Raw genomic sequence first — 13,149 nt, forward strand, 5'->3', positions numbered from 1 at the left:
TAGATGAAACAAGAAGCTAGAGTTTTCCAAGGATTCCCTTCAAGTGCCACAATACTTTGTTTGCATCTCTTTACTGGCTTCCATTGCAAGAAAACCGCCATTTTCACCGACTTTCCACCCCCAAAAGTACTATTGATGATATCAAGAAACAATACCTACCCAGTTATTCAAATTAATAATGTTGTAGAAAAACATATTTTTTAGCTTTAAATCGGGACTAACGGGGTATGATTAATTCAGCCAACTTTTCATTGAGGATTGCCTTCTGTGGGTGGAATACCCTACATGCAGGGCGCATCTCTTAAGGGAGAGGAACAACCATACAAGTATTTAAATCCCATCGATCCTCGCGCACTCTTCAATGCTTCAAATGGTCTCCGTCACATTGCTACAACACGGGTTATATGATATGCTTTCGAAGAGCGATGAGAGTCGAAAATCTACTGCAGGTTTTCCAAACATTGCATTTTTCTGTCATTTTGTACTATTGAAGCTTTAGTTTTATACATATGTGAATGGCCTAAGAGACCTTAGTCACATTACTCAGAATTACCATGTTATAGATTAGATTGCATTTGATTATTTAACATAATGACTAAATAGCAGGTGAGATTGACGAAGAAGGAATATCTCTTCTTCATTACATGGACTACATGTACGAACATAAATATTTCAGGTGAGAGACTTGGCCTCCTCGGCTGCCACTTGTCTCATCACCACCTCGTTCCTCGAGCACCACGAGCGGGTGGTTTAGTGTCACTCGCCGATATTCCCATTATAAAAGCCCTCGCCCTGCTCTAAATCTCCTCAGTATTGTTTCCGTCCACCGTCAGCTGCAAGGACTTGCTCCCCCGCGCGGAACGAGGAGCCACTTTCGAGGCATAAAATTGTGATTTCTCACAGTTTGAGTGTCCCACCAGACAATTACGGCGCGGAGAAAAGTGGCCGGAGGATTATTTTGTAGTTGAAAAAGTCGAAATTGTTGCGGTGGCTAATGCATAATTGAGCGTATTTGAAAGACACCCGCGGACTCGAGAAAGTTTCAAACAATTGGATCAGAACTGGCCGCCTTCCAATATTTCCCAGATACCCACCCAACTTACAATCATATGTGTGAATTTTTAATGCGCCACCCGTTGTACTCCAAGAACTGTGTGAGAAATGAAACGATTCACCATATGTGGACAGTGTGGCGTGTATTATTCAAAACTGGACAGCCGCAATTAATAATTTAAATACACTCCCGCCCATCCTCACTGGCACAGAGGACGATGCACAGAAAATAGTGCGTGAGCAGGACGTGTTTTCCTGATTTCTTCACGGGATTGAGTCCTTGGCATGAATGGTGGAAATTTCAAGTGAGTGGGAATTTTAATTGGCGTTGACAAAATTCCTGGAGAAAGCGGAAGAAAACATTCATAGAAAGAAGTCTAAGGAAGAAGAAAGGGGAGAATAAGGAAATGTGCAGATGTTTTATTGCTCTCTCACGCTCATTTTTCGTAAAATTACACTTTTCCAATCGCCTTTCCCACATTTCTCACGACTTATTTTTCAGTTTCATCGCTGCCTGTGCTTAAGAGCCCAATGCAGCTGCTGGCCACTGCACAAGATTAGAACATGAGACTCTTGTGCGTGTGACAGCGGCTATGGTGGGATTATCTTATTTTCATCAGACAAACACACTCAACAATTCTCCGCAGAACAATCGCCCTACCCTGTGGCAGTTGAGATTCAAACTCATACCATTTCATTTCAGGCATGCAAGTGTTGACTGGATAGCATGACAGTGCGTGTGAGTGTTGGAATGGGAAAACCAAAATAGAGACATTTTCGCGAAGAAACAGTGGAAAACAGCTGGAAAAATGCTACGGGAGAGTAGTATTTCGACGTGTCTCTTCATTGTCAACTTTTTCCTCGTAATCTCCGCCACGAATCACTGGTTACTGACGAAGGAGGGCAAAATCCAGGCACAGGTGAGTATTGAGGTTAGATGGTCTGACCATGGACTATTTTCTGAGGATTTCCCTTCTCCAGGTGGACTCACCGTACTTCCTGAGGCGCCCCGATGACCTCATTGCCTTCCTCAACCAGAGCAAGTATCAGCAGTTGGTGGATTCCCTGTACGCTGAACTGCTGCACATCAAGACTGACCTCCGGATGAAGATCAATCATGTGGACTCTTACACTGTGGACTTTATGTACCAGACCAAGTGCATCGTCCAGTACTTCCTGCAAGAGAGTGACTTGCTCAATTCCGTCACTACAAAGACGTATCTGAGTCGCTTGTATAAGCCTGACGTGGATTCCTTGACCTTCGTTGAGGGCGGAGTACCGAGATGTGGAAACTTTCTGCCCTTGCCGTTCTCCCTGCAGTGCTTTGAGCACCTCGATGGTATGCACAATCGGAAGAACTTGTCCATGAGCGTGGAGCAGACGCTGCTTCTGCTGGGACTGGAGCTCTCAAATCCCCATCTCGGGAACATGTTGGTAACGAAGCTTCGGAGAGATCCGTATGCCTGGAGGTACCACACATTGGCGTCCCTGTACTGGCGCTCCAAGGGAAATGCACAAGAGGCAATGGAGTGCGCTCGACGAGGTGTCTATCTGGCGCCCAGACACCTGAAAGACATAGCACTGCTCAGCATGGGCACGATTCTGCAGCGTTCGCGCAAACATGCGGATGCTGTGATCGTTCTCGCCGCGGCTGTTGATCATGCGCCAAGTGCGGAGAACCACATGGCTCTAGCCAACGCCTTAGTCCTTGTCTCGGAGTTCAATCGCTCCCTGGTGCATTACGAGGCGGCGCGAAGTCTAGACGGTTCGCTGTCGGACAAAGTGACACACATCCGCAACTCGATGGTGTGCTTCAAGTACATCAAGAAGCGGCTGCTGAAAATCGCCGCGATCCTCCAAGAGATGTCTGACAAGCTGAAGCTCTACGACGAGCGAAAGCACATGCTGGAGGAGTCTCTAGAGAAGCTGCTGCAAGAGCAAGCGCCACTGACATCGCGAGGTGATCAGCACCGTGATGAAGCGAGTGAACTGCATCAGCGCGGTCAGTACTGCTCAACGCGCTATCCAGCCGGCTCATCAGAGCCCGTGCTATTCTGCGACTTCGTGTCGGACATCCAGATGAAGCTGGAGACCGGGGATCTCAGCGTGGACCTCATTGTCACGTACCTCGAGCACGCTAATGAGCTGATTCACACGCATATGCGCACAATTGGCGTCTTCGAGCAGCTCAATGTGGACAACATTGGAGACGACGACATCGAAAGTCTGTTCAATGGCACCGAGCTCCTTCCGCCCAGCGATTCCCGGGCAGCCGCTCCGTAGCTTCTGCCGGATGATGTGCCATAGAGTCTCCCCTCGGCGCCTGTACATAATGTGCTCATTTGTGAAGGAACTGTGATGTCTCGCGGATGGATTCACACACATTCTCTATTTAAGTGTCTCGTGATTCCCCAGAGCTGTTCTCTTGGCGCCCCCAGAGAGCCATGAGGGCTTGAGGACTTGCAATAGTCTCTTCCCAGTCAGGCGTAAAATTATTAATACGGTGAAAGTCATTAGCAGATCAAGTTGGAAGTTTTATTTTAATTGTTAGCGACAGAGTTGATGCGTACGTAGATTATAGAGGAAATGTGATATGTTATGCATTATTTGGTCTTTTGTTCGTAGTTTCTAAATTGTTTCTAATTTAGTTTATCTATCTTATCTATGACAGTATAATGAGAAATTCTAATATTGGTCACTAAAAATCTCAACTTCTTCCAAAAATTAGAAAAATGTGATAAAAAAATATTGAAGAAAATATGCTGTGAGAGATCTTGAAAACCATTGAAAACTATGAAAATTGCATCATTATCTAGTAATTGCTTCAATATTCTCAACTCTGTCGACAAATTGCTAAATTAATTGCAATTTGTTATTGAAAATGTTACTTTAAGTCATGCCAAAAGCCATTTTCACTTGTTTCCTATGCGATAAAGGCGATATGGTTGAAAATATTGCAAATCTTCACCTGTAAATACATAATTAGCTCTCTGACGGCGAATATCTCTGCAGCTCTGTCCATTGAACTCATTTTAGTCCCCATTCATTTGCCCCCAAGACAACTGATATTTATGTGGGAGGATTGTTTAGAATGTTTTAGCCGTAATCCATATGTAATAAAAGTACAAATGTTCTAGCTATCAAACCTTTCTTAGTCTCATTCAACATATAATCTCAGCGGCAATTTCTATCTGTTTCGGTAACTCGCCAGCAGCACGGGAAGAAGCATCAATGGGAGCATCGTAAAGTGATTGAAAGTGCTTTGGGGTGCAGAATTGCACAGATCTCCTTGGCAGAAGCACATGAAGACCTTCTTGTGATTAAAGACTGTGTAGGCGCAGCGATCCTCAGAATCAGAAGGACCTCTTTGGACGCACATGCGTTGAGTCGCGACATCGTAATCTGCACGAGAAGAGAATGAGATCATCAATAAGAGTTTAAGGGAGTGAAATTCCTACAAACATCAAATTAAATTCTCAACAGTGTGACTCACCGTCTTCGCGAAAACTGCCTGTGCCCTCAATCACTTTGCCACACCAGCCGGAAGCGCAGGGCACGGCTGTGATGCCTCGCTCGTCTTCGATTTGTGTGGCATTAAACCGAAAAGGGTCTTTACAGCTGCCCAAATCGCCCCGAGATCTGCATTGATAGCACCGTCGCAGAATTCCTGATCGACAGAGCGAAAGAGAAATGTGATTTAGATACGAACTTGATGACCTTGCACCACCCATTCTGAGTCACATTTTCTCCAATTTCACAGCAATTTTCCTCCTCATACATTCTAAAAGACACTCAATATAGCCAAAAAGCCTTAAAAGTGGAGCTACAGGCAAAGAAAACTGTGTGAAAATGCGTGAAAATGGGAGCATGGTAGAGAGACTTGAACAAGCAATTAGAAGGGGAACCTGAGAACACTCCAAAAGGGCTTACCTTCCGCCACGTGTAATTGGAAAAGAACTATCACAGTAGATGTGGTAAAGATTAGACTGATAAATCTGCTCCTTAGCATTGTGGTGTCCTTAAAGATAATAAAATATAACAAATATGAAAGTATATCGTCAGAGAGCTGCTTTGGACTGTCAGAGATTTCACTACACTGGAAATTTTCTTGAGCTTCTACCCGGCTGGCATGGCTATCGAAGAATTCGAGCATTCAGCAAAATGTACAAGAAAACCTTGGTAAGAAATGTGGAGGGAGTATTTCTCAGCGCGCCTTCCATTCAAAGCCCCTCAATGTGTATTCGAACACTATGCTTTCTGATGTTTGCTCACAATTTATTTTAAAGTAATAAGCGTGATAAGATTAATTTTATGAATATAATAATTATCTAGATAGCCATGTATATATGCCTAGGATATCATTGTCTTATTAGTGGAGCAACTGAAGCATCTGAATTATGATGTTTCACGAACATATCCAGATAATCTAATGTAAAAGTTTCTTCTAATTGTAAGATTTTGCAATCACTTAACTTAAAAGTTTTAACTTCAAGTGTAATCATTCTTCTTTTTACCAGTTGAATGATAGAATAGTTAATGTTAGTGACATTCTTCCCCATAAATCATTGTAAATGTGAAAATCACTTCTGCAATGAACGAGACAAAACACATTGAATGCTAAAATTTGTTGTTATTACCGTGCATAACCAGTAGATGGCGCGAAATATGATTGGATTTCAAACTGCGATGACCAGTACTAAATTTGCTAATTTCCATAAAATGTTTAATATAAATTATTGCGCGTTTTGTAAACGTTACAGAAAGCATGACCTCTCAAACAGTATAAATCACCAAAATTCCTCTCAATAAATGATAAGAATTATTAGCAAAAAGAGAGCATCAACTGCATCAAACAAACAGCGATCTGAAAGTTAAATATCTGATCTCATCACTTCCTGGGCTATTATCATAATTATCATAGTTTAGTAATTTTCTAATGTTTAGTAAAACGACAAAAAATTATCGACAATCGAATAGAATTGCTAATTTAGGATCTACGCTCGTGAGCCTCGTTAGCAAATAATTCTCTTCTCAGATGAAGTGTTTTCTTTACGCTGCTCCTGTGATATCATCCTAAAAGGAGTGGCGCTCATCTCATCCCACAAGCGCTGTTCTACTGACTCTCGGGAAGATTCATGAGGTCTCATCGTGTGACGCACAGAGCGTGGCTGCCGCTTTACGCAATTATTGTTGCGAATGTCTGCCGAGGCAATGGCGGGAATTAAAGGCAGCGAGCATCGCTCGCGGATCAGTTAGTGTACAGCAGCTGGACAGAGTGGTTGAGCGTGGAGAATTGCTCTGAGTGAATGAAATTCGCATTTCGTGTGTGGGACTTTTCGCGCCAAAAATCACAGTGAATAGGGAAGACGCGCGCTGACTTCTTCCTAACGACAAGCATAAATATTAGAGAATATTGTGTGCCTAACTCTCGATTAATCTAAACTGAGGTAATTTTTCAGCCTAACTGCACCTTTGCAACGCACACAGATGCGTGAGCGCTTACGTATACAATAGCAAATAGGGTGTCATTGAGTGGTTGATCAATTAATTGAATATTGAGTGTGAGAGTTCGTCCAAAGAAGTGCGCCAGAGCACACAAGTATCATTGTTTGAATCAGATTGCTTCTCTCTATGGTCAGCAGTCAAACATTTTGTAACACCACGAGAGGCGGTGATCAGTTTTGAAAGAATTCATACACATTTGCGGCAGGGCCAGGAAGCGGGAGGAGCTGAAGTGTGGCCAAACATTGAGAAAGAACGCCATATGCATTTCATTGCGGATTTTTGTCTCACACCGCTTTGTGCATTTTGCAAGGAAGGGGAAATTAAAGTCTCTTATAATGTGGAAGTGATGAAACATCAATGACGAATGATAAATCAAATCGCCAACAAATTGCATTTATGTATATTTTTCTCATTAACACATAAGTTGTTTACAGTTGCATTTTGCAGAATATTGGTGTTAAATTGATGGTTTTCTTGATGTTAATGATAAGCCTATACATAATGTACATAAAAATTAAAACAATCCGTTCCTCTGTGTAAACTTAGAAAAATTTGACCATATTTATCAATTGAGTGCACTTATCAATTGATAGTCAAAAGAGTAAATAACGTAAAAAATGACCTTTCATCTTGAGACCCAATTTATGAGATTATAGAAAGAGTGATTTATGTGCTAAACAAATTGAGCTAGAAACGTTTGATCAAACTTATCAGTAAATAAGTCGCCTTATCGGTTGAAAAATAAATGAATTAGTAGAATAATAAGTAAAGAAGGCATGACCTTCCTTATGAGAGTGCGTCAGAATCTCAAGGAGAACGAAAATGGCAAAAGTAAAGAGATCTTCTGCAATAAATCGTTGACGACAAAGATTTACGTTACAGCACAGACAATACGCTTTATGTGATTAAAAATAGTGATTGCCATTTTCCGCTAGTGTCATTTTATCAGTTTTCACTCATGCAACATGCAATTCTATAGTTTTTCTTACTATTTGAACAACATGTAACAATTTTGGCATGCCAAGATAAAAGTATCCTGAGAATTTTTATCGATTGTAAAATATTTTTCAACAAACAATCATTTATGCGCGGCACTGACCTTTTTCCCATTATATTGCCACTTCTGCTATAAGCATATCTGCAATACACTTTATATCAAGGAATCCACACAATTATCATGCTATTCTCATGTGAATGCAATTTTTCAGACAGATTGTGCAATTTTTCTGTGAGAGAAGAGATAAATGAATCTTTTGTCTAGTGTTTGTAATTTTTAAACACTCTGACAATCACCAAAGCTTTCAAAAGTATCTTTGTTTTAAGTCGCCACATGTTCCGAGGCTATCAAAGGAATGATGGATTGAAGACCGTTGACGCTTCCTTTCACTGCAGTGCCAAAAAAAGATTTGCATTAGCAGCATTTTGCCCAAGATTTTACCTTGGACATAATATATATTTACGATTCTCTCGCTAGAAATTAACAAATTATGCCAGTATTGATTTCATGGTTTCATTATTAACACAATAGAAGAAACATGTTTAGATACGCCCAGAAAAACCAACATTTTTTAGTCATGTCTTAGAAATTGAACAAAGTCTTAAGATTTATTCTTATTCATATACAATGAAGAGATATGCCTAAGATTCCCACACTTCAGGGTTGCAGACTACCCTAAAAATCATACACATTTAACCTAATTTGGTTAATTGAAGTCACGAAAAAGCTCAAAACTATAAACAAGAAGGGAAACCGACACAATAAACCTTGGAATAGCCTCAAAAATCTCATGTGATCCCTTTTAAAAGCGTTGCTCTCAGATATTCTTTGCAGCTTAATGCATTGTTCAGTGCAGGTTCAGAGCAAAAGACATTTTCAAGGCGAATTGGTTTCTGGGAAGGCGCAAAAAAAAGATCAATTGCCTTCCTCTATGAATGAGCAGAAAAGCGATGAGATAAATGGTGGTATTTTTGCGATATAGCACGTTTTTTCCCATCATACGTGTATATGTTGTAACTTTTGTCGCATGAGGTCTGCTCAATGCGCTCAATGTGTAGTTTCTTGACATTGCGCTGCTGCGTAGATCTTCACATGTACAAGAGCGCGCATACAAAAGGGCACTTCTTATTGAACCACTTGAAAGTCATCGTCATTATTCAAGTTCATTATCAGAAAAAGAGCTAAATAGACACGTGCGAGGCAGGCGAATTGTTGTGCTAATGTTGAGATTTTTATGGTGACTTTAGGAAGTCAATCAATCCTTTCCCGGATAACTGACAGATTGAAATGATAGGAATTGAAGCTGAAAAATAGCAAAAAATATGGGTAACAAAAGTTTAGTTATTTGTGCACATGACGATTATCATGAATGAATGTATGAGCATGGTTATTTAATATCATATGAAATATTCCATAATTTTGCCATTAAATGACCACAAGTTGTTGGTCATTCAGATTTCCACCGCCCATAGAAAAGAAATGAGCCCAGACACTCATTTCACAAGAATATCTTGAGAAAGAGAGTCAATTAGCAATTTTTATGAAAGACTTTGAATTTTCCTCGTGTTTAATTTATACCAACAGCTTTTAGAGAGAAATCAAATACCAAACATTAAGGGAAATTTATCACAAAGCAAAAGTGAGCTTTCAAAAATACGCACTTTTTTTTCAAAAAAATAGTGGGATTGTGACGACAAAAAATTGGAAGTGAAATTAAAAATCAATAGGCATTATGTTGATTTATAATCTTTCTCCATAAAGCACAAAAATGAGTGTTAAAGTGGATCGTAAAATTTCGTGCTGAAAAACTTGACAATATTATCACGATGATTTAGTGCGAACGTGAACTTTAATTTTGCTATAAAATTGATAAAAAGCGTTCATTGGCTACTGAAGCAGGAAAAAAGAAGTCTTGTATGAATCACAATCATAAATCATTTAACACAAGTCAGGTCAAGGAGATTTATTATCGAATAAGCACTCTTTTCATCCGCTCTATTATTGAATAATTGATAGTAATGCAAGGCATATTTCAAGCAAAATCAATTGCATTTGTCTCTTGTTCGTCCATATTCGCTTTCACTCCGAAAATCCGTTGACAAAATATCATCAGATCATGCATATTAATTTCACATTACAATAATTTTTGAGCGTAACAATCGAGTTGGAAGAATCAAAATCGTATGCGATTAAATAATGTGCGTCTCTCTGGCAACATTGAAGAGAAGCATATAAAAGAGACACGCGAAGAGGAATTAGCATTTTTCTCTAATAGATTTTTGTTATTATCATGATTTTTCAATGTTGTGCGTTTTCTCTCTTCTTTTGGTGTTGTGGTAATATCAAAAATTTCCTAATAAACTGATGACGATCCCTGTAAAAAGGGCGACTTTTACACCAATCGACTTAGCCTCATTTGCGATACACAATTTTTCGGTCATAACAGAGAGACTTTTGCACATGATCTTGAAATTATGAACATAAAAAAGCTCATTGTCACTGCAAAAATTTCTTCTTTCATGCGTGAAAAGGTCTAAAAAATCTACAGGTTCACCATAAAAGGTCAAAACCCACCCACGATTTTTTTTTTACTTCACATTTCGATAAATGTGGGAAATTATGCAAGAAATTGTGCCCAAAATGGGGAAAATTGATAGGAAAAGATGATCCGGTGTTTTAACGCACTGGCAATAAATACTCTTCAATGCAAAAGGTCAGTAAACAGACATGAAATCTCTGTGGAAATATCCAATTATAATGGTAATTGCGAGGATTTCCTTGAGATAATTTCACTCCATAGTCTGAATGATTGCGGAAACGTGCCAGCAAGTAGGCGTCTTCCGAAATTCCTCAATGCTCTCCACTCTCAATCATTACCAAAAACAATCGAGATAAAACACAAATTTTGCAACATTTTGCACAAGGTTTGATACTATTTATTCGATTAATTCGCATTTTGAGGCGTTGTCTCCTATCAATTCATCTCTTCGAATTTTAAACAAATTTTCCGCAAATGTCTTTCGCAAAAATTTCAATGCCGTGCACAAAATGTTTAATTATATATTTTCAAAAGATAAATGAGACACTTTGCCATTGGGAAATAGGCATAAGTTTTGACTATTTTTCTAATATATTTGATATGGTGCAACATAATGTTTGTCACATCTTTTTGATAAAAGTTGACATTGTAAGAGTGTTTTATTTGGTATTTATACTGAAATTCTTACAGACGAAAAAAGTGCCTTTGATCACGACCAATGTATTTTAGTGTGTTGCAATAGTTGCACTCCAAATTGAGAAGCTTTCAAAACTCTGTCATACTTACATACATACATACATTATGCATTTGTGCTGCTTCTGAGCGAAATTTTACGTTGTGCAATAGCTCTGCAATAGTGAGAACATTCTCAATTTCAGTGGGAAAATCATGGAAAATGTAGAACAAAATTTACGGTATTTTCTGCGTTCAAGGCAAGTCACTTTTCTGCACTTTTTGTGACACACGAGATGTAGGTTTTCTTCTCCTCAAACTACACCTTGCTTGGCCACAAGCACTGCACTGTGTTGAGCCTTGACTGTGCTTTTAAAATGTGCAATTGCTACTCAAATGGAGTATTTCTTGACCTAGAATTATGTCGCGGTTAATCTCTTCAATAGCTTTCTTGGCTCTGGCTCTGAAAACACTGTTATTAAGACATTCTACAAGAACGCTATTTAGTCACTCAATTATCGAGTTTTGCGTAATTTCTGCCGATGAATTTAATACCAAGTAATTTGAAACTTATTTTGAGACACTCGCACGTCAAAGAATACGTTAGCGTGTTATTTGTGCTCTGAAAGATGTTTGAATCATATTTTAGAAGACAATATACTGAAGAATAATTTAATATTAATAATAACTTACCATTCTCATTTTCCAGTGAACTTCCGATCAGTACAAAATGCCAGCAGTTGAAGTGGCTCACATTTTGGACCTAAATCCAGAGTTGCCGGAGAAAATCAAAGAAGTGGCCTATCGCCAGGGCGAGGATTCAGACAAAGTGTGCACCTATCTTCAGGAGTTCAGAGACTTAATTTATGGTTAGAGAAAATATTTAAGGATCAGTCCAAAGCCCTGAAACACTCATGGTTTTTAAATGATTTGCAGAGAAAGGCACTTGCACTCCACATCGCACAGATGACGAATATCTGTTGAGATTCCTACGCGCGCGATTTTTCCGTGTGGATAATGCGTACAAATTGGTGAGTAAATTTCACTCAATCGTGAACTTCAAATGCGAGAGACATGCAGAATTAATCGAGCAATAAATTAATTGAAGCCTGAAATAAACTTGCGACAAATGAGTAATAAGAATTTCATAAAGACATTGAAAATGTTTAATTATTGCTGTTACACATTCTCTAAATGCATTTCATTTGTAACGTTTTTTATGATTCCCTCGAAGAAGCGTTCACTAGAAAATGAGGAAAAGAGTAACGAGCAATTTTGCAATACACCTTTGTATGCAATTCGAGTATTGGCATACAAACATTCATGGACGCAATGGATGCTTTTACCATTGCAAGAATGTTAACTTCTCTCTCTCCTCGCCAGCTCTGCCGCTACTATGCCTTCCGAGAGCAGCACACAGAATTGTACTCCTCTGTTCGTCCCATGACGCTGCGTCCCATCGGTGAGGACGACATCGTATCCGTGACGCCATACCGAGATCAGAACGGCCGGCGCCTGATGTTCTACAAAGTCGGCAACTGGAAGCCCTCCAAAATCCCGTTGGACGACTTGTTTCGCGCCACGCTCATCATCCTGGAGATTGGCGCCATGGAGCCGCAGACGCAGGTGGTGGGCGGCGTGGGTGTCTTCGACTTGGAGGGCCTCACGCTCAATCACTGCTGGCACATGAGTCCCTCCGTGGCACAGAAGATGATCGCCCTCATGGTGACTTGTATGCCGGTCAGAACGACGTCCATCCACATCGTGAATCAGAGTTGGGCCTTTGACGCGGTTTTCCAAGTGAGTAATCATCATTGTGGGGTTTAAGAGGAGTTTTTAAAACAGTACAAATTTCCCATTTGCAGGTATTCAAGCCATTCCTGAACGAGAACATGAAGGAGAAGATCTTCATTCACGGGAACGACATGTCTTCTCTGCACAAGCACATCTTGCCAGCTCACCTGCCTGAGCGTTACGGTGGGAAAATGGCTGAGTACAACTACAACACTTGGTTGGACAGCCTCAAAGTCAACGATAAGGTGCTCAAGGAGCTTGTGCAGCTCGGCTACAATATCCCGACTGAGGATTTGGCGTGACAACCTCAGAATTTAAACGTGCGATAGGAAACATATTCCAAAAACTAGCCTCGGTTCTCGGGGCTCTAATTGTGCAGTAGATTTTCTTTAGTCACAATGATTTGCTTTAAGCAATTCCACTGCATAACCTTCGTGACATGAATACAATTAATGGCAACATGAGAATTTGCAAGGGAACAATAGCGATTGGGAAATCTCAGGTCCAAGAGTGTTTATTTCTTCAATAAATATGATTTCTCCTCTAACATTCTTATTTTTCTGCTATTCCTGATCTAAAGATTAGCTGC

General features: G+C 40.0%; 3 protein-coding genes across 3 annotated transcripts; 2 read left to right on the top strand and 1 right to left on the bottom strand.

Annotated features, from left to right (window-relative positions):
- The first annotated feature begins 1,788 nt into the window (after positions 1-1,788).
- On the top strand, positions 1,789-3,372 carry LOC132261819 (tetratricopeptide repeat protein 17). The gene is made up of 2 exons (XM_059760815.1): positions 1,789-1,973; positions 2,035-3,372. The coding sequence occupies exons 1-2, from the start codon at positions 1,863-1,865 to the stop codon at positions 3,334-3,336; spliced, it is 1,413 nt and encodes a 470-aa protein (XP_059616798.1). The 5' UTR covers positions 1,789-1,862; the 3' UTR covers positions 3,337-3,372.
- An 819-nt stretch (positions 3,373-4,191) lies between these two features.
- LOC132261820 (uncharacterized) lies at positions 4,192-5,174 on the bottom strand. Its single transcript, XM_059760816.1, has 3 exons — positions 4,984-5,174; positions 4,547-4,720; positions 4,192-4,455 (listed from the first exon to the last, which is right to left on the bottom strand). The coding sequence occupies exons 1-3, from the start codon at positions 5,060-5,062 to the stop codon at positions 4,241-4,243; spliced, it is 468 nt and encodes a 155-aa protein (XP_059616799.1). The 5' UTR covers positions 5,063-5,174; the 3' UTR covers positions 4,192-4,240.
- A 1,135-nt stretch (positions 5,175-6,309) lies between these two features.
- Positions 6,310-13,107, top strand: LOC132263486 (alpha-tocopherol transfer protein-like). Its single transcript, XM_059763269.1, has 5 exons — positions 6,310-6,500; positions 11,476-11,635; positions 11,703-11,797; positions 12,150-12,566; positions 12,632-13,107. The coding sequence occupies exons 2-5, from the start codon at positions 11,497-11,499 to the stop codon at positions 12,860-12,862; spliced, it is 882 nt and encodes a 293-aa protein (XP_059619252.1). The 5' UTR covers positions 6,310-6,500; positions 11,476-11,496; the 3' UTR covers positions 12,863-13,107.
- The last annotated feature ends 42 nt before the right edge of the window (positions 13,108-13,149 follow it).

Source organism: Phlebotomus argentipes, unplaced genomic scaffold, assembly GCF_947086385.1.
Source record: "Phlebotomus argentipes unplaced genomic scaffold, Phlebotomus argentipes genome assembly contig_15, whole genome shotgun sequence".
Classification (NCBI taxonomy): Eukaryota; Metazoa; Arthropoda; class Insecta; order Diptera; family Psychodidae; genus Phlebotomus; species Phlebotomus argentipes.